Raw genomic sequence first — 27,965 nt, 5'->3', positions numbered from 1 at the left:
TGTTAATTTAGCATGTATTACTTGATATAAACGAGAACTGATCATTTGTAACTGAATTCACGTTCACTGTAATTTTCGTCCTTTTTTCCCCCATTCTACCTTTATCCTTTCAGGGAGGAGGGCTTTGCCTTTTTTCAAGTATTCTAAAGTCTTCCAAAATGAATGTCTACATGTTGTACAAATCAGGTTCGATAAAGTGTTTTCCCCTATAATTAACACAGAAGAGACCTGGCCGGGTGGTGCCAGAATAACAACCTCTCCGTCAACGTAACCAAGACTAAGGAGATGATTGTGGACTACAGGAAAAGGAGCACCTAGCACGCCCCCATTCTCATCGACGGGGCTGTAGTGGAGCAGGTTGAGAGCTTGAAGTTCCTTGGTGTCCACATCAACAACAAACTAGAATGGTCCAAACACACCAAGACAGTCATGAAGACGGCACGACAAAGCCTATTCCCCCTCAGGAAACAAAAAATATTTGGCATGGGTCCTGAGATCCTCAAAAGGTTCGACAGTTGCAACTTCGAGAGCATCCTGACTGGTTGCATCACTGCCTGGTACGGCAATTGCTCGGCCTCTGACCGCAAGGCACTACAGAGGGTAGTGCGTACGGCCCAGTACATCACTGGGGCTAAGCTGCCTGCCATCCAGGACCTCTACACCAGGCGTGTCAGAGGAAGGCCCAAAAAATTGTCAAAGATCCCAGCCACCCCAGTCATAGACTGTTCTCTCTACTACCGTATGGCAAGCGGTACCGGAGTGCCAAGTCTAGGACAGAAAGGCTTCTCAACAGTTTTTGCCCCCAAGCCATAAGACTCCTGAACAGGTAATCAAATGGCTACCCGGACTATTTGCATTGTGTGCCCCCCCCCCCCCCCCCCAACCCCTCTTTTTACGCTGCTGCTACTCTCTGTTTATCATATATGCATAGTCACTTTAACTATACATTCATGTACATACATGCTACCTGTATTGGGCCGACCAACCAGTGGTCCCGCACATTGGCTAACCGGGCTATCTGCATTGTGTCTCGCCACCAACCAACCCCTCTTTTACGCTACTGCTACTCTCTGTTCATCATATATGCATAGTCACTTTAACCATATCTACATGTACATACTACCTCAATCAGCTTGACTAACCGGTGTCTGTATGTAGCCTCGCTACTTTTATAGCCTCGCTACTGTATATAGCCTGTCTTTTTACTTATTTCTTTACTTACCTATAGTTCACCTAACACCTTTTTTGCACTATTGGTTAGAGCCTGTAAGTAAGCAGTTCACTGTAAGGTGACCTACACCTGTTGTATTCGGTGACAAATAAACATTGATTTGATTTGATTTGAGAAAAACAATTACTTAATATGAAAAGTATTCAGACAAAACACAACAAATTTTTGTTATACAAACAACAGTACAGTATTTTATTATTTTATACAAACCTTATGTTGCAAATCCAGTCATTTCTATAGTTCAAAAATACATTTTGCAGAGGAGTTCCATTGTTCCATAGAATTCTAATATTTGTTTCCTGGATATAGACAGTACACATATCCACTTACAAAATCTATTCCTCTAAAATCTTCTAAAATATCTATTTTTGAGCTTCTGGAACATGGTCAACGACACTCACGATCATTGAAGAAATATTATAATTTTGTTCATCGTGTTGTTTGTTTATGTTTAATTTTGTAACTATAGCTTTATTACAACTATCTATAGAAGTTGAGTTCTTTACATTTTCTGTTAAAAAACAAACATAGGATGGCCTAAAACTATGAAGACTGACTTATATGTCAAGTTGCCTACTGAGAAGAATGTCAAGATTTTTTTTGAACCCTTAAAACAAATAAAAACACATAACAAGATTGTTTTCGTGAAAAGACATGAACATGAGAGTATAGACAGAGATTGTTGGGTTGTTGTTGTTGTTGTTTTGAGAAGGACAAAGCGCTTAGCGGCAGAGACAGATACTACATCCCAAATGACACCCTATCCCTTATATAGTGCACTACTTTTGACCAGGGCCCTCTGGTCTAAAGTAGTGCACTATATAACGGATAGGGTGTCATGTTGGACACAGTCAGAGACACTGGCTGAGTGTTTGGCAAAGGAGGGTGACGACTGTGCTGCTGAAGTAAGCCAGAAGTCACACCTGCTGTGTCTCAGTCAGTCCTCAAGCTTCACTCTTTAGTTGTCACTCTGTCCTCTTCCCTAGAAAAAAAAAGAAGAAGAAAAAGTCTGGTGTTTGGATTCGATTGGGCTATTCTCAGTCAAAGGGCAAATTGGATTTTGACATGGTGGCTATGAAATTCCTTTCAGCATATGAATTGCTTCATTTTCTGCAGCGTTGGATTTGTGTTTTAATGTTGTTTCGGAGAACCTGCTTTTCCAGTTTAGTGACAAACGCATACCTGCTAAGGAGTATGCCATCAGTATTCAACATCCCCTTAACAAACAGAATTTCGACCAGTTTTGCCCGCTGGGTTTGTCCTATGGCGATCTAATAAATGAGATCCGACCTACCTTTTCCTCCCTTCCCCTTGGGTTTGGAGGAGCACGGTTTGGTCACCGTGATGGTGGCCTCGCAGTCTAACTTGAACAGGTCTTTCTTCAGGGTTCCTGACCGGCTCTTGGTGCCGGTGGTCGTGTCACACTCGCCCCAATTGGTGAACCTGTACTTGCAGTCAGCTAGAAAGAAATACCATCTATTTTATCATATAAAACATCCATAAAAACATGTTCATCTAATTCCGTTATGATTAGGGACCAGAGTTTTTCCTGACCCCGATGAGACCTGACCAGTGACCATGAAAAACTATGGACCCTAGTTACTTAATGATGATGGTACAGAATGCAGATACATGTAGTATATTTACATATATGTGATTATATGTATGTACTGTATGTGTATGTCAGGACCACATCCATCTCCAACATTTGCCCTCTTACCACCAAAGGCCTTCTTCCAGTTGCAGGGGATATTGCACTTGTGTTTGGTGGTGTGCTCACTGCAGGTGGCCTCACGGAACCCATCTCCACAGTCACCAGCATTGGGCACACATTTCCCAAAGCGCTTCTCAGCACACTCTGCTTTGCCCCCCTCTTTGGCTTTCTGACCTGTGGCACCAAAAATAAAACAAGTAAAAATGTAATTGATTTTGCCTGACATTTGCTGTAACACAACATAACATGAGCTCCTTCAAAGGGATATATATTTTTTTAAATCTGACATACTGTACACATTAATGTAGTTTGATCACGTCTCACCTTTTTTGTCACCATGTTTGTGTGCTGCTTCTGCTGTGACCATCAAGGCCACAAGCAGCACAAGTGTCACTGAGAACACACCTTGCATTCTGTGGAGAGAAAATGTAATATCATTATCAACATATTATTGGAAAGTTTACTAGCCACTGGGCTGAAAGAGATGATCAAAACACATTATGGTTCCATGTATGTCCTATATCTTTTTTATGCTTTTGGGAGTTGTATTTGTGCAGAGGCTTCGGACCTTTAGCTGTCGGGAAGAGAACTCAGATGCACAGCCACTCCGTTTATTTTACATGACCAACCCCATTTTAACAGCATTTTTGTGAGCCATCATCATAATGTACTGGCTTATGTTGTACAATATTGGATGTGCTTAAGTTACATCTTAAATCTGTCACACATCTGCAATGTAGCCATTGGTGTTGATCCTACTATGATGACATAATGTTACAGCAACATTAATCATACTATGCACTCTCTTCAAGCCAGAGTATTAACTTTTTTTCTAATTGACAGAGACACCTAGGCTGTAGCTTGTGATTGGATGATTGGATGGTTGGGATGGTTTGTAACTTGTGAGTGACCATGGTTGAGTTCCTGCCTGACTACAGTCGTAGCCAAAAGTTTTGACAATAACACAAATATTAATTTCCACAAAGTTTGCTATTTCAGTGTCTTTAGATATTTTTGTCAGATGTTACTATGGAATACTGAAGTATAATTACAAGCATTTCATAAGTGTCAAAGGCTTTTATTGACAATTACATGAAGTTGATGCGAAGAGTCAATAGTTGAAGTGTTGACCTTCTTTTTCAAGACCTCTGCAATCCGCCCTGGCATGCTGTCAATTAACTTCTGGGCCACATCCTGACTGATGGCAGCCCATTCTTGCATAATCAATGCTTGGAGTTTGTCAGAATTTGTGGGTTTTTGTTTGTCCACCCGCCTCTTGAGGATTGACCACAAGTTCTCAATGGGATTACAGTCTGGGGAGTTTCTTTTGCTTTTGCCTTATGGCAAGGTGCTCCGTCATGCTGGCATTGTTCGTCACCAAACTGTTCCTGGATGGTTGGGAGAAGTTGCTCTCAGAGGATGTGTTGGTACCATTCTTTATTCATGGCTGTGTTCTTAGGCAAAATTGTGAGTGAGCCCACTCCCTTGGCTGAGAAGCAACCCCACACATTAATGGTCTCAGGATGCTTTACTGTTGGCATGACACAGGACTGATGGTAGTGCTCACCTTGTCTTCTCTGGACAAGCTTTTTTCCTGATGCCCCAAACAATCGGAAAGGGGATTCATCAGAGAAAATGTGCTTTGCTTTATCTTGGCCAGGTCGCAGTTGTAAATGAGAACTTGTTCTCAACTGGCCTACCTGGTTAAATAAAGGTGAAATAAAAAAATTTAAATAAAAAGTGCACGTAGAGATACTGGGGTGCAAAAGAGCAAGAGGGTAAGTAATAATATGGGGATGAGGTAGTTGGGTGAGCTATTTACAGATTGACTATGTACAGGTACAGTGATCAGTAAGCTGCTCAGACAGCTGATGCTTAAAGTTAGAGAAGGAGATATAAGGCTCCAGCTTCAGAGATTTTTGCAATTCATTCCAGTCATTAGCAGCAGAGAACTGGAAGGAAAGGCGGCCAAAGGATGTGCTGGCTTTGGGGATGACCAGTGCAATATACCTGCTGGAGCACGTGCTACGGGTGGGTGTTGCTATGGTGACCAGTGAACTGAGATAAGGCGGGGCTTTACCTAGCAAAGACTTATAGATGACCTGGAGCCAGTGGGTTTGGCGACAGATATGTAGTGAGGGCCAGCCAACGAGAGCATACAGGTCGCAGTGGTGGGTAGTATATGGGGCTTTGGTGATAAAACGGATGGCACTGTGATAGAATACATCCAGTTTGATGAGTAGAGTGTTGGAGGCTATTTTGTAAATGACATCGCCGAAGTCAAGGATCAGTAGGATAGTCAGTTTTACGAGGGTATGTTTGGCGGCATGAGTGAAGGAGGCTTTGTTGCGAAATAGGAAGCCGATTCTAGATTTAATTTTGGATTGGAGATGCTTAATGTGAGTCTGGAAAGAGAGTTTACAGTCTAGCCAGACACCTAGGTATTTGTAATTGTCCACATATTCTAGGTCAGGACCGTCCCGAGTAGTGATGCTAGTCGGGCAGGAGGATGCGGGCAGCAATCGATTGAAGAGCATGCACTTAGTTTTACTAGCATTTAAAAGCAGTTGGAGGACACGGAAGGAGTGTTGTATGGCGATGAAGCTCGTTTGTAGGTTTGTTAGCACAGTGTCCAAAGAAGGGCCAGATATATACAGAATGGTGTCGTCTGCGTAGAATTAGATCAGAGAATTACCAGCAGCAAGAGCGACATCGTTGATATATACAGAGAAAAGAGTCGGCCCGAGAATTGAACCCTGTGGCACCCCCATAGAGACTGCCAGAGTTCCGGACAACAGGCCATCCGATTTGACACACTGAACTCTATCTGAGAAGTAGTTGGTGAACCAGGCGAGGCAGTAATTTGAGAAGCCAAGGCTATTGAGTCTGCTTATAAGAATGCAATGATTGACAGAGTCGAAAGCCTTGGCCAGGTCGATGAAGACGGCTGCACATTACTGTCTTTTATCGATGGCGGTCCTGGTCTTTCAGGACCTTGAGCGTGGCTGAGGTGCACCCATGACCAGCTTGGAAACCAGATTACATAGTGGAGAAGGTACGGTTTGGATTCGAAATGGTCGGTGATCTGTTTATTAACTTGGCGTTTGAAGATTTTAGAAAGGCAGGCCAGGATCTATAGGTCTATAACAGTTTGGGTCTATAGTGTCTCCCCCTTTGAAGAGGGGGATGACCGTGGCAGCTTTCCAATTTTTGGGGATCTCAGACGATACGAAAGAGAGATTGAATAGGCTAGTAATAGGGGTCGCAACAATTTTGGCGGATAATTTTAGAAAGAGAGGGTCCAGATTGTCTAGCCCAGCTGATTTTTAGGGATCCAGATTTTGCAGCTCTTTCAGAACATCAGCTGTCTGGATTTGGGTGAAGGAGAAGCGGGGGGGGGGGGGGGGGGGGGCAAGTTGCTGCAGGGGATGCTGAGATGTTGGCCGGGGTAGGGGTAGCCAGGTGGAAAGCATGGCCAGCCGTGGAAAAATACTTAATGAAATGATCGATTATCGTAGATGTCACGTCCTGACCATAGTGCTTATGAGTTTTGCTTGTTTTAGTGTTGGTCAGGACGTGAGCTGGGTGGGCATTCTATGTTGTGTGTCTAGTTTGTCTGTTTCTGTGTTCGGCCTAATATGGTTCTCAATCAGGGGCAGCTGTCAATCGTTGTCCCTGATTGAGAATCATATATAGGTGGCTTGTTTTGTGTTGGGATTTTGTGGGTGGTTGTTTCCTGTCTCTGTGTTTTGTCTGCACCAGAAAGGACTGTATCGGTTTTGCCACTTTTGTTATTTTGTTTTGTAAGTGTTCACGTTTATTTGTCGTATTAAACATGTTGAGCACTGGCTACACTGCGTGTTGGTCCGATCCCTGTTACACTCTCTCTCCTCGTGAAGAGAGGGAAGGCTGCCGTTACAGAACCACCCACCAAACTCGGACCAAGCAGCGTGGCTACGGGCAGCAGCAGCAGCAGCGGCCCACTACACAGGACTCCTGGACATGGGAGGAAATTCTGGAGGGAAAAGGACACTGGGCTCACATTGGAGAATATCGCCGCTCTCGTGAAGAGATGGAGGCAGCTAAAGCCCAGGAGCGGTGGTATGAGGAGGCAGCACGGAAGCGTGGCTGGAAGCCCGAGAAGAAATCCCAAAAATGTATTGGGAGGGGGGGGGGGGGGCTAAAGGGTAGTGTGGCGAGGTCAGGTAGGAAACCTGCACCCACTTCCCATGCTTACCGTGGAGAGCGGGAGTACGAGCAGACACCGTGTTATGCGGAAGAGCGCACGGTGTCTCCTGTACGTGTGCTTAGCCCGGTGCGGTACATTCCAGCTCCACGTATCGGCCGGGCTAGAGTGAGCATTGAGCCAGGTGCCATGAAGCCGGCTCAACGCGTCTGGTCTCCAGTGCGTCTCCTCGGGCCGGCATACATGGCACCAGCCTTACGCATGGTGTCCCCGGTTCGCCAACACAGCCCAGTGCGGGTTATTCCACCTACCCGCACTGGGCGGGCTACGGGGAGCATTCGACCAGGGAAGGTTGGGCAGGCTCGGTGCTCAAGGGAGCCAGTACGCCTGCACGGTCCGGTATATCCGGCGCCACCTTCCCGCCCCAGCCCAGTACCACCAGTGCCTACACCACGCACCAGGCTTCCAGTGCGTCTCCAGAGCCCTGTTCCTCCTCCACGCACTCTCTCTGTGGTGCGTGTCTCCAGCCCAGTACCTCCAGTTCCGGCACCACGCACCAAGCCTCCTGTGCGTCTCCAGAGACGTGTACGCACTGTTCCTTCTCCCCGCACTCGCCCTGAGGTGCGTGTCTCCAGTCCGGTACCACCAGTGCCGGTACCACGCACCAGGCCTATAGTGCGCCTCGAGAGTCCAGTGTGCCCTGTTCCTGCTCCCCGCACTAGCCTTGAGGTGCGTGTCTCCAGTCCGGTACCACCAGTTCCGACACCACGCACCAGGCCTACTGTGCGCCTCAGCAGGTCAGAGTCGGCCGTCTGCCCAGCGCCGTCTGAGCTGCCTGCCTGCCCAGCGCCGTCTGAGCTGCCTGCCTGCCCAGCGCCATCTGAGCTGCCTGCCTGCCCAACGCCATCTGAGCTGCCTGCCTGCCCAGCGCCGTCTGAGCTGCCTGCCTGCCCAGCGCCGTCTGAGCTGCCTGCCTGCCCAGCGCCATCTGAGCTGCCTGCCTGCCCAGCGCCGTCTGAGCTGCCTGCCTGCCCAGCGCCGTCTGAGCTGCCTGCCTGCCCAGCGCCGTCTGAGCTGCCTGCCTGCCCAGCGCCGTCTGAGCTGCCTGCCTGCCCAGCGCCGTCTGAGCTGCCTGCCTGCCCAGCGCCGTCTGAGCTGCCTGCCTGCCCAGCGCCATCTGAGCCTTCCGTCTGCCCAGTGCCGTCTGAGCCATCCGTCTGCCCAGCGCCGTCAGAGCCGCCAGTCTGTCCCGAGCCGTCAGAGCCGCCCGTCTGCCCCGAGCCGTTAGAGCCGTCCGTCAGTCAGGAGCCGCTAGAGCCGTCCGTCAGTCAGGAGCCGCTAGAGCCGTCCGTCAGTCAGGAGCCGCTAGAGCCGTCCGTCAGTCAGGAGCTGCCAGAGCCGCCAGCCAGTCAGGAGCTGCCAGAGCCGCCAGCCAGTCAGGAGCTGCCAGAGCCGCCAGCCAGTCAGGATCTGCCAGAGCCGCCAGCCAGTCAGGAGCTGCCAGAGCCGCCAGCCAGTCAGGAGCTGCCAGAGCCGCCAGCCAGTCAGGAGCTGCCAGAGCCGCCAGTCAGTCAGGAGCTGCCAGAGCTGCCCTCCAGTCATGAGCTGCCCTCCAGTCATGAGCTGCCCTCCAGTCATGAGCTGCCCTCCAGTCATGAGCTGCCCTCCAGTCATGAGCTGCCTTCCAGTCATGAGCTGCCCTCCAGTCATGAGCTGCCCTCCAGTCATGAGCTGCCCCTCAGCCCGGAGCTGCCCCTCAGCCCGGAGCTGCCCCTCAGTCCGGAGCTGCCCTTAGTCCGGAGCTGCCCTTTAGTCCGGAGTTGCCTCTCTGTCCGGAGCTGCCCTTCAGTCCGGAGCTGCCCCTCTGTCCTGAGCTACCTCTCTGTCCTGAGCTACCTCTCTGTCCTGAGCTACCTCTCTGTCCTGAGCTACCTCTCTGTCCTGAGCTACCTCTCTGTTCTGAGCTACCTTTCTGTCCTGAGCTACCTCTCTGTCCTGAGCTGTCTCCTCAATTTAGTGGGGACCTTGGTGAGGATTCCTAGACCAACGTCGGGGGCGAGGGTTGCCACTCAAAGGACACTAAGGAGGGGGACAAAGACAATGGTGGAGTGGTGGCCTCGTCCTGCGCCGGAGCCGCCACCGCGGACAGATGCCCACCCAGACCCTCCCCTTGAGTTTTAGGGGTGCGTGCGGAGTCCGCACCTCAGGAGGGGGTTACTGTCACGTCCTGACCATAGTGCTTATGTGTTTTGCTTGTTTTAGTTTTGGTCAGGACGTGAGCTGGGTGGGCATTCTATGTTGTGTGTCTAGTTTGTCTGTTTCTGTGTTCGGCCTAATATGGTTCTCAATCAGAGGCAGCTGTCAATCGTTGTCCCTGATTGAGAATCATATATAGGTGGCTTGTTTTGTGTTGGGATTTTGTGGGTGGTTGTTTCCTGTCTCTGTGTTTTGTCTGCACCAGAAAGGACTGTATCGGTTTTGCTACTTTTGTTATTTTGTTTTGTGTGTTCACAAGTGTTCACGTTTATTTGTCGTATTAAACATGTTGAGCACTGGCTACGCTGCGTGTTGGTCCGATCCCTGTTACACTCTCTCTCCTCGTGAAGAGAGGGAAGGCTGCCGTTACAGTAGATTTATCGGTGGTGACATTGTTTCCTACCCTCAGTGCAGTGGGCAGCTGGGAGGAGATGCTCTTATTCTCCATGGACTTTACAGTGTCCCAAAACTTTTGGGAATTAGTGCTACAGGAAGCAAATTTCTGTTTGAAAAAGCTAGCCTTAGCTTTCCTAACTGAGTACATTGGTTCCTGACTTACCTGAAAAGTTGCATATCGCGGGGGCTATTCGATGCTAATGCAGAACGCCACAGGATGTTTTTGTGCTGGTCAAGGGCAGTCAAGTCTGGGGTGAACCAAGGGCTATATCTGTTCTTAGTTCTACATTTCTTGAATGGGACATGCTTATTTAAGATGGAGAGGAAAGCACTTTTGAAGAGCAACCAGGCATCCTCACAGGATGAGGTCAATATCCTTCCAGGATACCCGGGCCAGGTCGATTAGAAAGGCCTGCTCACTGAAGTGTTTTAGGGAGCGTTTGACAGTGATGAGGGGTGGTCGTTTGACCGCAGACCCATTACGGATGCAGGCAATGAGGCAGTGATCACTGAGATCCTGGTTGAAGACAGCAGATGTGTATTTAGAGGGCAGGTTGGTCAGGATGATATCTAAGGTGGTGCCCATGGTTACGGATTTAGGGTTGTACCTGGTAGGTTCCATGATGATTTGTGTGAGATTGAGGGCATCTAGCTTAGATTGTAGGACGGCCGGGGTGTTAAGCATGTCCCAGTTTAGGTCACCTAACAGTACGAACTCTGAAGATAGATATATGGTGTCCAGGGCACAACTGGGGACCGAAGGGGGTCTATAACAAGCGGCAACGGTGAGAGACTTGTTTCTGGAAAGGTGGATTTTTAAAAGTAGAAGCTCTAATTGTTTGGGCACAGACTTGTATGACAGAACTCTGCAGGCTATCTCTGCAGTAGATTGCAACTCCGCCCCCTTTGGCAGTTCTATCTTGTCGGAAAATGTTATAGTTAGGGATGGAAATGTCAGGATTTTTGGTGGCCTTCCTAAGCCAGGATTCAGACACGGCTAGGACATCCGAGTTGGCGGAGTGTGCTAAAGTAGTGAATAAAACAAAGTTAGGGAGGATGCTTCTAATGTTTACATGCATGAAACAAATGCTTTTACGGTTACAGAAGTCAACAAATGAGAGTGCCTGGGGAGTTGGAGTGATGCTGAGGGCTGCAGGGCCTGGGTTAACCTCTACATTACCAGAGGAACAAAGGAGGCGTTGCATTGCATCAACCAATGGTTGCGTGCCACCTCATCGACTGTTGAGTTGGGCATCAACTTACTAATGCCGCCTTCACATGCTAGTCAGGACTAGGAAACTTTCTAACTTTGTACCTATGTTTGTCCATCATATACAACCACCAACTGTTTGTTCATCGCTCTTGATCTAAGATGGCAACTCAGCGCAAATGCGCATGTGCCAATTGAATCTCAACAAGTACACAGTCAGTACTTGTATTTGATTAACGTTTATTGACAGCAAACACACAAAGACACATAACTACAGAGGGCAAACATAGGTACAAGGTTAGCATTTAATAAAAACATAATTTTTAAAGTATTGATCTTGGGTGAATCAATGTAGTCAGACCTGAATTCCAAAAAGGCTGGTCTCTGCTCCACTCCGTTGGTGGAGTTCATCAGAAACTTCCTTCACCATGGAGTGGAGTTTAGTCAGCTACCGTGCCTTCAGAAAGTATTCATACACCTTGGCTTATTCCACATTTTGTTGTGTTACAGCCTGAATTAAAAACATGTTTTTTACCCATCTACACACAATACCCCATACTGACAAAGTGAAAACATGTTTTTAGAGATTTTTGCAAATCTATTGAAAATGAAATACAGAACTATCTCATTTAAGTATTCACACCTCCATACATGTTAGAATCACCTTTGGAAGTGATTACAGCTGTGAGTCTTTCTGGGTATTCTCTAAGAGCTTTGCACACATGGACTGTGCAATATTTTCACATTATTCTTTTAAAAATTCTTCAAGTTCTGTCACGTTGGTTGTTGATCATTGCTAGACAGCCATTTTTAAGTCTTGCCATAGATTTTCAAGCCGATTCAAGTCAAAACTGTAACTAGGCCACTTAGGAACATTCAGTGTCGTCTTGGTCAGCAACTCCAGTGTATATTTGGCCTTGTGTTTTAGATTATTGTCCTGCTGAAAGGTGAATTTGTCTCCCAGTGTCTGTTCGAAAGCAGACTGAACCAAGTCTGCTTTCGAACCTCTAGGATTTTTGCTTGTGCTTAGCTCTATACCATTTATTTTTATCCCCCAAAAAACAAAAAAAAACATACACTAATCAAAAAATATATATGCAACATGTAAAGTGTTGGTCCCATGTTTCATGAGCTGAAATAAAATATCCCTGAAATTTTCCATATGCACAAAAAGCTTATTTTTCTCAAATTTTGTGAACAAATTTGTTCCTGTTAGTGAGCATTTTGCCAAGATAATCTATTCACCTAACAAGTGTTGCATATCAAGAAGCTGATTAAACAGCATGACCATTACACAAGTACACCTTGTGCTGGGGACATTAAAAGGCCACTCTAAAATGTGCAGTTTTTCTCACACAACAGAACACCACAGATGTTTCAAGTTTGAGGGAGCGTACAATTGGTACGCTGACTGCAGGAATGTCCACCAGAGCTGTTGTCAGAGAATTTTATACTAATTTCTTTACCATAAGCCGCTTCCAACGTCATTTTAGAGAACTTGGCAGTACGTCCAACCGGCCTCACAACCGCAGACTAAGTGTAACCACGCCAGCCCAGGACCTCCACATCTGGCTTCACCTGAGAGATCGTCTGTACCTGGCAGATGGCCAGGTACAGACGGTTGTGAACAGAGTGTCCCATGGTGGCGGTGAAGTTATGGTATGAGCAGACATAAGCACAGACAATGAACACAATTGCAATTTATTGATGGCAATTTGAATGCACAGAGATACCATGACGAAATCCTGAAGCCCATTCTCGTGCCATTCATCCGCCGCCATCACTTCATGTTTCTGCATGATAATGCATGTTGCAAGGATCTGTACACAAGCTGAAATGTCCCAGTTTTTCCAAGTCCTGCATATTCAACAGACATGTCACCCATTGAGCATGTTTGGGATGCTCTAGGTCGACGTGTACAACAGCGTGTTCCATTTCCCGCCAATATCCAGCAACTTCGCAGAGTCATTGAAGAGGAGTGGGACAACATTCCACAGGCCACAATCGAAAGCCTGATCAACTCTATTTGAAGGAGATGTGTCGCACTGCATGAGGCAAATGGTGGTCGCAAATGCTGGACTAGTTTTATGATCCACACCCTTGCTTTTTTTTAAAGAAATATGTGACCAACAGATGCAACTGTATTCCCAGTCATGTGAAATCCATAGACTAGGGCCTAATTCATTTATTTCAATTGACTGATTTCCTTATAAGAACTGTAACTCAGTAAAATCTTTGAAATTGTTACATGTTGCATTTATATTTTTGTTCAGTGTAATTTCACTTTGACATTATGCGTTATTGTGTGTAGGCCAGGGACACAAAATCTCAATTTACTCTAAATTCAGGCTGTAATATGGAATGTGGAAAAAGTCAAGGGTGTGAATAATTTCTGAAGGCACTATATGTGTTGCTATGAGTTACTGCACCTCAATGCAGTACACTGTACTTATTATAACATACTTTGTTCTGTTCTCAGTAAGTTTATAGACAACTTTACTTTGAAGTTACTCTGCAGTTAACTAACTGTCCTTCATCTTAGTTGTTGGATCATTTTAGCCTATGAACATAGCCTACTAGTATCTGTATTTTTGTTTCCATGATTACATGGAAAACCACGCAAATACACTACCATTCAAAAGTTTGGGGTCACTTAGAAATGTCCTTGTTTTTGAAAGAAAAGCAAATGTTTTGTCCATTAAAATAACATCAAATTGATCAGAAATACAGTGTAGACATTGTTAATGTTGTAAATGACTATTGTAGCTGGAAACGGCAAATTTTTATGGAATATCTACAGTTGAAGTCGGAAGTTTACATACACCTCAGCCAAATACATTTAAACTCAGTTTTTCACAATTCCTGACATTTAATCCTCGTAAAAATTTCCTGTCTTAGGTCAGTTGGGATCACCACTTTATTTTAAGAATGTGAAATGTCAGAATAATAACAGGGAGAATGATTTATTTCAGCTTTTATTTCTTTCATCACATTCCCAGTGGGTCAGAAGTTTACATACACTCAATTAGTATTTGGTAGCATTGCCTTTAAATTGTTTAACTTGGGTCAAACGTTTTGGGTAGCCTTCCACAATCTTCCCACAATAAGTTGGGTGAATTTTGGCCCATTCCTCCTGACAGAGCTGGTGTAACTGAGTCAGGTTTGTAGGACTCCTTGCTCGCACTCGCTTTTTCAGTTCTGTCCATACATTTTCTATAGGATTGAAGTCAGGGCTTCGTGATGGCCACTCGAATACCTTGACTTTATCATCCTTCAGCCATTTTGCCACAACTTTGGAAGTATGCTTGGAGTCATTGTCGATTTGGAAGACCCATTTGCGACCAAGTTTTAACTGACTGATGTGTTGAGATGTTGCTTCAATGTATCCATATAATTTTGTGACGTGCACCAGCCTCCTGCAGCAAAGCACCCCCACAACATGATGCTGCCACCCCCGTCCTTCACGGTTGGGATGGTGTTCTTCGGCTTGCAAGCCTCCCCCTTTTTCCTCCAAACATAACGATAGTCATTATGGCCAAACAGTTCTATTTTTCTTTCATCAGACCAGAGGACATTTCTCCCAAAAGTACGATCTTTGTCCCCATGGCAAGTTGCAAACTGTAGTCTGGCTTTTTTATGACGGTTCATCTCTAGGAGACAGAACGCATCTCCTTCCTGAGCTTCCTGATTTATTTTGATTTTCCCATGATGTCAAGCAAAGAGGCACTGAGTTTAAAGGTAGGCCTTGAAATACATCCACAGGTACACCTCCAATTGACTCAAATGATGTCAATTAGCCTATCAGAAGCTTCTAAAGCCAAGACATCATTTTCCGGAATTTTCCAAGCTGTTTAAAGTCACAGTCAACTTAGTGTATGTAATCTTCTGACCCACTGGAATTGTGATACAATGAATTTTAAGTGAAATAATCTGTCTGTAAACAATTGTTGGAAAAATTAAATGGGTCATGCACAAAGTAGATGTCCTAACCGACTTTCCAAAACTATAGTTTGTTAACAAGAAATTTGTGGAGTGGTTGAAAAACAAGTATTTTTTTTTTACTTTTTTTTTCTTTTCTCCCCTTTTCTCCCCAATTTTCATGGTATCCAATCGCTAGTAATTACAATCTTGTCTCATCGCTACAACTCCCATACGGGCTCGGGAGAGACGAAGGTCGAAAGCCGTGCGTCCTCCGAAGCACAACCCAACCGAGCCGCACTGCTTCTTAACACAGCGCGCCTCCAACCCGGAAGCCAGCCGCACCAATGTGTCGGAGGAAACACCGTGCACCTGGCCCCCTTGGTTAGCGCGCACTGCGCCCGGCCCGCCACAGGAGTCGCTGGAGCGCGATGAGACAAGGATATCCCTACCGGTCAAACCCTCCCTAACCCGGGCGACGCTAGGCCAATTGTGCGTCGCCCCACGGACTCCCCGGTCGCGGCCGGCTGCGACAGAGCCTGGGCGCGAACCCAGAGACTCTGGTGGCGCAGCTAGCACTGCGATGCAGTGCCCTAGACCACTGCGCCACCCGGGAGGCCCGAAAAACGAGTTTTAATGACTCCAACCTAAGCGTATGTAAACTTCCGACTTCAACTGTACATAGGCGTACAGAGGCCCATTATCAGCAACCATCACTCCTGTGATCCAATGGCACGTTGTGTTATCTAATCCAAGTTAAGGCTAAATGATCATTGGAAAACCCTTTTGCAATTATGTTAGCACAGCTGAAAACTGTTGTTCTGACTAAAGAAGCAATACAACGGGCCTTCTTTAGACTAGTTGAGTATCTGGAGCATCAGTATATGTGGGTTCGTTTACAGGCTCAAAATGGCCAGAAACAAATAACTTTCTTCTGAAACTCGTCAGTCTTGTTCTGAGAAATGAAGACTATTCCATGCGAAAAATTGCCAAGAAACTGAAGATCTTGTACCTTGTGTCTTACTTCCTCCACAGAACAGCGCAAACTAGCTCTAACCAGAATATAAAGAGGAGTGGAAGGCCCCGGTGCACAACTGAGCGAGAGGACAAGTATATTAGAGTGTCTAGTTTGAGAAACAGACTCCTCACAAGTCCTCAACTGGCAGCTTCATTAAATAGTACCCGCAAAACACCAGTCTCAACGTCAAGAGTGAAGAGGCGACTCCGGGATGCTGGCCTTCTAGGTAGAGTTCCTCTGTCAAGTGTCTGTGTTCTTTTGCCAATCTTAATCTTTTATTTTTATTGGCCAGTCAGAGATATGGCTTTTTCTTTGCAACTCTGCCTAGAAGGCCAGCATCCCGTAGTCGCCTCTTCACTCTTGACGTTATGCTGATGTTCCAGATATTAAACTAGTCTAAAGAAGGCCTGTGTTATTGCTTCTTTAATCAGAACAACAGTTTTCAGCTGTGTTAACATGATTGCAAAAGGGTTTTCTAATGATCAATTAGCCTTTTAAAACTATAAACTTGGATTAGCTAACACAACGTGCCATTGGAACACAGGAGTGATGGTTGCTGATTATGGGCCTCTGTACGCCTATGAAGATATTCCAGCTACAGCTACAATAGTAATTTACAACATTAACAATGTCTACACTGTATTTCTGATCAATTTGATGTTATTTTAATGGACAAAACATTTTATTTTCTTTCAAAAACAAGGACATTTCTAAGTGACTCCAAACTTTTGAACGGTAGTGTACATCTATACACCACTTACAGACATTTTCCTGTTGACAGTTATGCATGATGAAAGTAGGCTAATGGATTCTTACATTGCTCTTATCCGATCATAATATTTTGCCTAGTTAACCTTTGTCTCACTGAATCAACTGAACGCCTTCAAGCCTTCTGCCATTACTTGATGAGTGCTCAATCAACAAGTACGGCAGTATATCCCCTTAATATGTGGGCCACAGGCATCCCCTTTGAATACATTAAATGTGTCAATAACCCATACATCTCTTCCTCTCTCTCCACCCCCCCCCCCCCCTCCATTACTGGGCTGGGAAATTACAGAGTCTTCTTTGAGAGTTCAGTTTCAAGAGAAAGGCCTCCATTAAATGAGTCCGTTCTTTCACACGTCAGCCGGCCGAGCAAATCCCGCTCGTCTCCCGGCCCCAAATGTGGAGGGCTTCTCCGGGCTTTTGTGTGAACAGAACAGGCTCTCAGCAGGCTCCCTCTCCCTCTCTGTGCTCCAGCCATGCGGAGGGAGAGGCCAAGCGCTTGCTGAAAGGCCTTTAGAGTCCCCTCAAAGGAATACTGATTCATTGGGCCAAAACAAAGGGCCTTCTTGCCTGTTTTCATTTCTCTCAAAAGCCCTAACACAGATCCCATGCCACATCTTAGGAGCAAGGCCTCTCCACTGTCCAGCTGAATGTAAACCTATTTGCATAAGAAGACAATGAAGTCTTAAGATGAAGAAAATAAGCGTGATGCTCCCTTTGGTAGATGCGAGGGCAGTACATTTTGAGAACTTCCTCATGAACCGGAGAGTTCACTCTCCCAAAAGGCAAACTTCATGAAAGTCGTTTAAAGACGATCTGGAACGCAGATCCGTCGTGGATCTCCAGAACAAAATGATCATATCAACCAAACACTGTATAAACAATGTGAAGCAAGGTTTTACTAAGACAGGACCTTGTTATAGCCATGGAACCAACATGCGCAGACATACTGAACAAATAGACAACGTGAGCTGAGGATGTCACAACTGTTCACAGCTACTTCACAACAACTGTCTCACAACTACATACAAGACAAACAAAGCCTTAGCTAAAAGTTTGGGAAAATCACATCTTTAAAAGTTGTTGTCAAGGGAGGGAGCTATAAAAGAGTGATGGGGGTGCATTCCATTCCTCCAATCATTCTTCTTCAGTTCAACCATGACTTAGTTATAAAGCCTGAATATAGTCTCATATAGGATTACCTTACCTTACCATGCCATGCCTTATAACCTAAAACTAGACAAAAGTGTGTGGAAAATCTCTGGCAGGATTGACTTCCTGCAAGTGCAGGAAGAGTGTTGCTTTAATTGGGAGTAAAATATAACCCCAAGGCAAACAATGAGCTAGCCATGGTAGCTTCCTACAGGGTCAGATGAATCGCAACATTTTGAAGGTTTTGACAGGAGAACAAACACATTTAGAAACCACACTGTCTGATGATTGTCCCATCATGAATAGAAACCACTTTTTCTATCATTCAAACTCAATTAATTAGATCACTTGCACTATCAAAAGCTGAATCTAAAAAGCTGAATTTCCCATATTTGAATTGAACAATTATATCTGATTGAATAATTACATCTGATTCTGGTTTAGGTGGTAATACCTGTAAGCTAAACAAGTAACACCATAGGATACCCTTTCTAACACCTAATAGAGTTGGGCTAAATGATAACACAAGGATGCTCCTGTAGGAATGTGAAAACAAAGTTTAAAAAAAATCTCCCTCCCATTGTAAGAAGTCTTAAAACGGTATATTCAAAATGTACCTTAGAGTTTGAGAATATAGAGTAACAACCCAGTCTGTAGCGATATGGTATTTGATTGTTCGTTAAACAAATTGGAGATTTGGTTTGTGCGTAATGCGCACTTCCCAGCCTACCAAAGCATGCACTTGTTCTGAACATCGACAGCAAATCAGTGAACAAAGAAACAATGTAAATAACATATGGATATGCTCTATGATTCTTAATAATGAATGCCTTAAACTGACAAAAAAATGCGGGATAAGAAAACAGTGCGTCAACTTACTTCATTCTCACAAACAGGCAACTTCACAGTCAAATCACTATACCGGTTGTGTAGTCGTTTGCTTCCCGCACCCAGACTACAGCTTGCGTTTACTGTGTCGTCCTACTTTTTTTTCGAAACTAGTTTGAGCTGGTCGCATATGAACAATGTTTAAATCTACCCCTCGGTGACATCACTTATCCATGTGGCATCACTTTAATCCATATAATGGGAGGCAAAACAAGCCCATCTAATTTGCATTACACACAGTGTCATGATTTCTTAGACCTGCCTGCTTCATGAATTATTATTCATTCAAACGTGTTTTTACAGTAAGTTTATCACTTACACCTTTTTTGTGACATCCCTTTTATTACTGTTAAATACACCTGTTGTCCTCAAGTAACACTGTAGACTCTCAAATATATTAATATTGCATTTAATATAGCCTTAGATGCAAATATTATGTCAGTGTAATGTTACAATCCAAAATTCTGAACCACATGTCTGTTATCAGAATGTAAAGAGGTATGGGGGAAACCTGCAGAATGGCAGGTGAATTGCCAGCCAAAGAGCTAAGTAGAATACAGTGGGGCAAAAAAGTATTTAGTCAGCCACCAATTGTGCAGGTTCTCCCACTTAAAAAGATGAGAGAGGCCTGTAATTTTCATCATAGGTACACTTCAACTATGACAGACAAAATTAGAAAAAAAATCCAGAAAATCACATTGTAGGATTTTTTATGAATTTATTTGCAAATTATGGTGGAAAATAAGTATTTGGTCACCTACAAACAAGCAAGATTTCTGGCTCTCACAGACCTGTAACTTCTTCTTTAAGAGGCTCCTCTGTCCTCCACTCGTTACCTGTATTAATGGCACCTGTTTGAACTTGTTATCAGTATAAAAGACACCTGTCCACAACCTCAAACAGTCACACTCCAAACTCCACTATGGCCAAGACCAAAGAGCTGTCAAAGGACACCAGAAACAAAATTGTAGACCTGCACCAGGCTGGGAAGACTGAATCTGCAATAGGTAAGCAGCTTGGTTTGAAGAAATCAACTGTGGGAGCAATTATTAGGAAATGGAAGACATACAAGACCACTGATAATCTCCCTCGATCTGGGGCTCCACGCAAGATCTCACCCCGTGGAGTCAAAATGATCACAAGAACGGTGAGCAAAAATCCCAGAACCACACGGGGGGACCTAGTGAATGACCTGCAGAGAGCTGGGACCAAAGTAACAAAGCCTACCATCAGTAACACACTACGCCGCCAGGGACTCAAATCCTGCAGTGCCAGACGTGTCCCCCTGCTTAAGCCAGTACATGTCCAGGCCCGTCTGAAGTTTGCTAGAGAGCATTTGGATGATCCAGAAGAAGATTGGGAGAATGTCATATGGTCAGATGAAACCAAAATAGAACTTTTTGGTAAAAACTCAACTCGTCGTGTTTGGAGGACAAAGAATGCTGAGTTGCATCCAAAGAACACCATACCTACTGTGAAGCATGGGGGTGGAAACATCATGCTTTGGGGCTGTTTTTCTGCAAAGGGACCAGGACGACTGATCCGTGTAAAGGAAAGAATGAATGGGGCCATGTATCGTGAGATTTTGAGTGAAAACCTCCTTCCATCAGCAAGGGCATTGAAGATGAAACGTGGCTGGGTCTTTCAGCATGACAATGATCCCAAACACACCGCCCGGGCAACGAAGGAGTGGCTTCGTAAGAAGCATTTCAAGATCCTGGAGTGGCCTAGCCAGTCTCCAGATCTCAACCCCATAGAAAATCTTTGGAGGGAGTTGAAAGTCCGTGTTGCCAAGCAACAGCCCCAAAACATCACTGCTCTAGAGGAGATCTGCATGGAGGAATGGGCCAAAATACCAGCAACAGTGTGTGAAAACCTTGTGAAGACTTACAGAAAACGTTTGACCTCTGTCATTGCCAACAAAGGGTATATAACAAAGTATTGAGATAAACTTTTGTTATTGACCAAATACTTATTTTCCACCATAATTTGCAAATAAATTCATTAAAAATCCTACAATGTGATTTTCTGGATTTTCTTTTCTCATTTTGTCTGTCATAGTTGAAGTGTACCTATGATGAAGATTACAGGCCTCTCTCATCTTTTTAAGTGGGAGAACTTGCACAATTGGTGGCTGACTAAATACTTTTTTGCCCCACTGTATATAGTTTCAGTTTTCACTACTAGGACCAGTAATTCGCATCTTGATTCTCAGGTTTTCCAACCCAGCAAATTAGCTGTCCACATCATCCATCAATGATTCACTGCGTCCTTATTGCACAACAGACCCACAATGTACACATTTTTACCCATGGTCATAAACATAAACAACCCCTTCTTTCCCAATGAAGTCCACATGACTTCTGCTATGGTGTGAGGAACACCTGTTTGGTCAGGGAATGATTCCGTTGGATAAATAATACCTATTTAAATACCGTAAGGTTTTGTGTAAGGTTTGGTCACTGGGTTATAGAGCACCGTTTGGCTCTTGTGGCCCCACTGTTGGTCTCAGTGTACACAGTAGCAACCCTTGTTTCTTTCATTGACAACATGTTTTGTTGAGGTAATGTATTGTCATAATGTGGCTTCTTTAGTGCTTTTAAGTTGATTGGCGTGTCTGTATGGTTATGTTAGTATATTATTATGCATTGAACAAAAATATAAATGCAACATGTTAGTCACATGTTTCATTAGCTGAAATAAAAGATCCCAGAAATGGTCCATACACACAAAAATCTTATTTCTCTCTAATTCTGTGCACAAATTTGTTTACATCCCTGTTAGTGAGCATTTTGCCAAGATAATCTATTCACCTGACAGGTGTGGCATATCAAGACGCTGATTAAACAGCATGATCATTACACAGGTGAACCTTGTGCTGGGGACAATAAAAGGCCACTCTAAAATGTGCAGTTTCTTTCACAAAACACAATGCCACAGATGTCTTACGTTTTGAGGGGGTGTGCAGTTGACATGCTGACTGCAGGAATGTCCACCAGAGCTGTTGCCAGATAATTGAATGTTAATCTCTCTAGCATAAGCCGCCTCCAACATTGTTTTAGAGAATTTGTCAGTACGTACAACCGGCTTTACAACCGCTGACCACGTGTGTGTGGCGTCGTGTGAGAAAGCGGTTTGCTGATGTCAACGTTGTGAACAGAGTGCCCCATGGTGGCGTTGGGGCTATGTTATGGGCAGGCATAAGCTACGGACAATGAACCCAATTGCATTTTATCGATGGCAATTTGAATGCACAGAAATACCATGATGAGATAATGATGCCCATTTTAAGGTATCAGTACTCAACAGATGCTTATCTGTATTCCCAGTCATGTGAAATCCATAGATTTGGGCCAAATTAATTCCTTTCAATTGACTGATTTCCTCATATGAACTGTAACTCGGTAAAATATTTGAAAGTGTTGCATGGTTGCATTCATGTTTCAATGTTTAATCTAGAAAAACCTGTCAATCCACTTTGATAAAAATACAGTGACCCTTCCGCTGTATATCTTGGAAAAACATTCACATGCTTCTTTATGTATATTAAACGTCTATTAAAGCTGTAACAAGCAGAAGCTTATATATTTCTCTCGTGGCTTTGTGGAGTTGTTGCTTCTCAGGGCAGAGTTTAATGCCATCATCACCCAAGGTTCCCGGTTCCCTCCTCATGGTGAAATGGATCAGTCATGCGTGGAGGACATTGTTGGTCTGTTGCTATTGGAGCCTTCAGCTGGGAAGCTGGGAAAAGTCACATGAAGGCCAATTTGTGGAAAGAAGTCTTCCCCTGCTGAGTCCTACAAAGTTGTCCTCCATTTTCCAACCCAAGAAAAGACCAGCCATCAAGTAAGGAAACAACCAATGAAATCATCTGTGAACGTTTGCTAATCACAGGGAATGTCCTCAATCAATCCCAGGGCTCGTATTCACAAATAGTCTTAGTAGGAGTGCTGATCCGAGATGAGTTACCCTCTGTCAATATAATATTATTCATTATGTTCAAAACGGGAAAATTCCTACTCTGACATGCCCTTTATTCTATTTACCTAAGAAAAGAAGAGCCAATTGAACAAAGATCCCCATGCTTCAACTAACGTAAACATATCAAATAACCCTAAATAGATTTTTGAAAGAAAAGTAGTGACTGTCAGAAACTGCGACGATCAATGTTAAAAGGTTTATTTTTTCAAAATAAACTGTAGTAAACAGGCTTGATGAGCAAATATACAGCACAGTACAACTATTTAAAAAAAAAAATACATTTCATACAGATCTGTCCATTACTCTTGTCGCTGTTCATAAGTAAAAACATTCTCTTTTGAAATCTCTGTAGTTACACGGGACTGCACATTGGACAGTAGCAGTAGTCATTCCGACATTCTCAATCACCTGATGCTAGTTCTCCAACTCTGAATTGCACATAAACTCGAAACAAAGCATTTATAACACACACAAATACGTTTTATAACCCTGTACAAGCAACAAATAAATAGGCAGGTATTGTATTGAGTATTGATAAAAAAACTATATTTCCCAATAATCAAGCCACGTTTCTGATAATACTTGTAAAGTTGTAGAGTGATGAGTAAACCGATGTTGTAAGATACTTGACTGAGCAGTCAGGTTGCACATACAGTACAATCGTGTTTAAATAAGTTTTATCGACACTAAGGAATGCTAGACAAATTACTGAATAAGGCTAATAAAGTGAACTGATTTATTCTCATGTTAACTGGCTAATATATGAAAGATACAGTAGAGTAGTATAGAATTGACTTAAGTAGTAATGGTGTGCAATAAAAAAATGATTGGGAATCAGTTCACTGCTGTGTTGAATTCTTACTAGACTTTTATAGCATGTAAAAATGCATTTTAATCTAGCGAGTGTATCTTGTACGCTGAAGTAAAGGGAGAAGGACATTATATTATGTTTTCTAATGAAGCAGAAATGTAAGAAGTGTCAGAGTTAATAATTTACAATAAACATAACAACAGAAACCTATGTAGAATTGAACACATGTATCATGGTCTATAACATATACTGTACTTGCTTTGGCAGATATAGGGTTAACTGTCCTCATAATACACTCTTATATGTCCTCGTAATACACACTTAAGTACACTGTGGTCCACTCATCATCCAAAACACAAGACGGAGGCAGTTTTACATGGGCTAAAGATGCCTCTAAGAAGTAAACAAGGATGTTGCACTTATTTAAACTATACATTGCAAAGTACACATTTGGAAAAATACATCAGATTTACATTTTATGTAACACACATGGACAGAGTACAGAAAAATCTCAAAGCTGTGGTATATAAATACCTATGAACTGTAAAAGGTAATGCACTAAGAGGAAATTCAAACCACAGAGAAATAGAAAGTATTTTTTAGCAATAAGTGCGGCAGTGCAAAAACGGCTTTTAAAAATGAGTTAATAGGAAGCGGTTATTTCAGTTATTTCGATAAATAGTATAGCATTTCATAAATATATTGGTTTATTTGTGGTAGACATAAGCTTTAAGTTAAATATCCAATGGCAGATCAAACATACTGCACTGTCATTAGAGTAAATAAGAACATCCAGAGGTCACTAGATTTTCAAAAGGTAAGTATGAGCCTTCATACAATACGGCAAAGCATCTATCCTATCTAGGGTTGCAAAGGGAGGGTATATTACTGGAAACCTTCAAAATTTACCAGAAACTACCAACATTTTAGTAACTTTCAAGGAATGTATGGAATTTATCGCATGAGTACTTTAGATTATCACAGGCGTCTGTAATTCACCTCCGGCCTTCTGTGTGGCCTTATCACATGTAAAATATATAACAAAATCAAATAAGATGATTTTAAACAAAAAAATACAACGACAAAGCTGTAAAACATTATTCTAAATATAAACCATTAACTTAGTGTATACAATCAGTGTTTAATAGGAGGGTTTCAGCATGAAATAAAAACATTTTACACACTTTTATTTACTTTACCATGTCAAGATGTCTTTTTCGTAAATGTTTTCGGGCCAAACTGATGGCAGTTGTGAAAAAAGTAAATAGTTGGAAGTGTTGCAGAGTTATTAATTGATAATAATGCCATTGTTGATTAGATGCTTTTTTCATTCATTAGGCTATTTTCTATCCACTAAAAACCCATGGACAATATGAACCCATATATAAAAGATGAATACAATATATGGAATGTATTGAAATATATACTGAACAAAAATATGTAAACTGTTGGTCCCATTTTCATGACATGAAATAAAAGATCCCAGAAATGCTCCATAAGCACAAAACGCTTATTTCTCTCAAATGTTGTGTTTATATCCCTGTAAGTGAGCATTTGTCCTTTGCCAAGATAATCCATCCACCTGACAGGTGTAGCATACAGGAAGCTGCTTAAACAGCATGATCATTACACAGGTGCAGCTTGTGCTGGGGACAATAAAAGGCCACTCTAAAATGTGCAGTTTTGTCACACAACACAATGCCACAGATGTCTCAAGTTTTGAGGGAGCGTGCAATTGGTATGCTGACTGCAGGAATGTCCAACAGAGATGTTGCCAGAGAATTTAATGTTCATTTCCGCCTCCAACGTTGTTTTAGGGAATTCGGCAGTACATCCAACCGGCCTCACAAACACAGACCACGAGTAATCACGTCAGCCCAGGACTTTCACATCCAGCTTCTTCAACTGCGGGATCGTCTGAGGGCTGGGAGGGAGGCTGCTGAGGAGTACTGTAATAAAGCCCTTTTGTGAGGACAAACTGATGCTGATTGGCTGGGGCTGGCTCCCCAGTGGGTGTACTTGGCTTCCAACTGGGTGGGCCTAGTTTCGTGAGAAGACCAATTTTCTGGATGTCTCATGGTCTGACAAACACTGCTCTAGCTCGGCCACCATCCACCGCAGATGCGGAAGGTCGCAATAGGCGGATGCGGTGGATTAATACGCAGCCCATGCAAACAGATATCTCTAGCTTAAAATGGTGGATTTTGATGGGAATTTTATTATTGTGTTACTTAGATTGAGGCACCGGTGCCTCAATAAACTCTAGCAACCTCTTTCAATGACACAAACTTTACACAATATCTATAGATACCTTGACATTGCATATGGAGAATGATACAAGGTTCATGAAGCCACATTCAGATACAGTTACTCCAGCCCTGAAAATACCCCAAAAAGCTGTTATTTTTTTCACTTGCCCTTTTGTTTCCATTCGCTTGCTGTGTAGAGGACTTGGACCCATTCATGATAGAAGAAAAGCGGTTAACATACATGCACTCTTGACACATAGCACTCAACACTCTAGTCAAACTGAAGCATCACTAGCAAGAGGAAGAAAGGAAGACCTGCCTCCACTGGCTCACCTGTACACTTTGACCCATACTAGTAGTGTAGCCCATAGTAATAGTCATTCTAAAGTCATTCTATTTCTATGGTGTAGCCAGCCTGGTCTGTTAGAGGGAAGACACCTCCCTCCTCCCTCGAATCCAGTACAGGGCTTTCTTTTGTTAGGTATGGCAAACAGAGAGAGAGACAGAGAGAGAGTGTGGTGCGGTTGTGGTCAATAGCGGGATCATCATACAGCAGTCTCCTGGTCCTCTCGTTGGATCATCTGGTAGTACTGGCGGTTCTCCAAGTACTCAGCCAGCTCCTGGTCAATGGCCTTCTTTGCACGCCGCTTCAGCGACTCACCCTGAGGAAGGGAGGGCGAGAGAGAGGGATGAGGGGGTGGAGAGAGGAGGGATTAGAGGAGAGGAGGGACGGGTGAAGAGAGAGAAAGAAGGAGGGATGAAAGCGAGAGTGAGAGAAAGGGAGAGGGGGATGAAACAGAGAAATGTAAGTGTGTGTGTGTGTGTGTGTGTGTGTGTGTGTGTGTGTGTGTGTGTGTGTGTGTGTGTGTGTGTGTGTGTGTGTGTGTGTGTGTGTGTGTGTGTGTGTGTGTGTGTGTGTGTGTGTGTGTGTGTGTGTGTGTGTGTGTGTGTGTGTGTCTGTGTCTGTGTGCGTGCGTGCGTGCGTACTTTTTGGTTGATTCTGATGATAATGCCCCCAAAACATACACACTGAAATAAAATAAATTTTTTATATTGGCAAGAAAACAGGAAAATATTCTCATACAATAGGCTTTTTCCTGTTGCCAGTGAGTTCACCATGGTGACTGTGTAGTGTACTAAGACCCTTGTGGATCTATGGGACCAGCCAGGAATCCTGCAGGGCTACAATTCTCACTGACAGAGAAGAACGTTAATCACCATTACAAAGTATAGACAGCATTTTTCCCCAATAATAGGCCTTTACTGGACTATAGCTAGTCTTTATTATAACCATCAGCCTGATTGATAGAGCCCTTTACCTGAAGGTCAAGTAAAAAAGGCCCCTTTACTGAACTAGAGCTAGGTAATTATGATAACCATCAGCCTGATTCAATTGAATTTACCTGAAGGTCAGCCTCCACCAGGTTGTGTAGCTGGGAGCTCTAGGTTTGACGCAGTTGACATAGTTTATCCAGGAACTGAGTAATTCATATACATTAGGTCTATTTTAATGTTATTATTTGAGGACAGAGCTTTAATAGTATAGAGTTGACCTCAGTAATAGGCCGATGCGGTGGAAACCGGTTGCATGATGTTCTGTCAAAAGAGTCCATATAGAAAATCAGTAAAAGGAAGTTGACAATATGACTCACGTCTCTTTTTCTGTGACATCCAGGAGAGTGGTAGGTGCTGTGTGTTAAAAAATGGACAGGATTCAGATATTGCATCCAGTATCCATGTGCAGACAAGGGCCCTATCTACAGTATTTCACACATATCTATCATTCACGTTAGATGTGTTAGAAGGCTTCTTTATGTTTGATCTACAACAGTGAGGGAAAATATTAATATGTTCATTGGGTTTATACACTGAGAATAACAAACATTAGGAACACCTTCCTAATATTGAGATGCTTTCACCTGGATTCACCTGGTCAGTCTATGTCATGGAAAGAGCAGGTGTGTCACGCCCTGACCGTAGATTGCTTTGTATGTTTCTATTTTTAGTTTGGTCAGGGTGTGATGTGGTTGGGTATACTATGTTGTAGGTCTAGGTTTTCTATTTCTATGTGTTTGGCCTGGTATGGTTCTCAATCAGAGGCAGCTGTCTATCGTTGTCTCTGATTGAGAGCCATACTTAGGTAGCCTGTTTTCCCACTTTTGTTTGTGGGTGGTTATTTTCTGGTTA

At 43.7% G+C, this 27,965-nt stretch overlaps 1 protein-coding gene across 1 annotated transcript; it reads right to left on the bottom strand.

Annotated features, from left to right (window-relative positions):
- Positions 1 to 1,393: 1,393 nt before the first annotated feature.
- LOC139540422 (midkine-A-like) lies at positions 1,394 to 18,899 on the bottom strand. The gene is made up of 5 exons (XM_071344226.1): positions 18,729 to 18,899; positions 3,270 to 3,358; positions 2,952 to 3,119; positions 2,526 to 2,690; positions 1,394 to 2,213 (listed from the first exon to the last, which is right to left on the bottom strand). Exons 1-5 carry the CDS (start codon positions 18,731 to 18,733, stop codon positions 2,197 to 2,199), a joined length of 444 nt encoding a protein of 147 aa, XP_071200327.1. The 5' UTR covers positions 18,734 to 18,899; the 3' UTR covers positions 1,394 to 2,196.
- Positions 18,900 to 27,965: the final 9,066 nt, after the last annotated feature.

The sequence above is a fragment of the Salvelinus alpinus genome, chromosome 15, assembly GCF_045679555.1.
Source record: "Salvelinus alpinus chromosome 15, SLU_Salpinus.1, whole genome shotgun sequence".
Taxonomy (NCBI): Eukaryota; Metazoa; Chordata; class Actinopteri; order Salmoniformes; family Salmonidae; genus Salvelinus; species Salvelinus alpinus.
This window is presented reverse-complemented; position numbering and strand designations above follow the sequence as displayed.

Bases quoted from the DNA above. Each gene is read 5' to 3' on its own strand.
- LOC139540422 (XM_071344226.1), bottom strand. The intron at 3,120-3,269 runs GTGAGACGTGAT...TTGGTGCCACAG, and splicing joins CAAACATGGTGACAAAAAAG to GTCAGAAAGCCAAAGAGGGG. The intron at 2,691-2,951 runs GTAAGAGGGCAA...ATTTCTTTCTAG, and splicing joins CTGGAAGAAGGCCTTTGGTG to CTGACTGCAAGTACAGGTTC.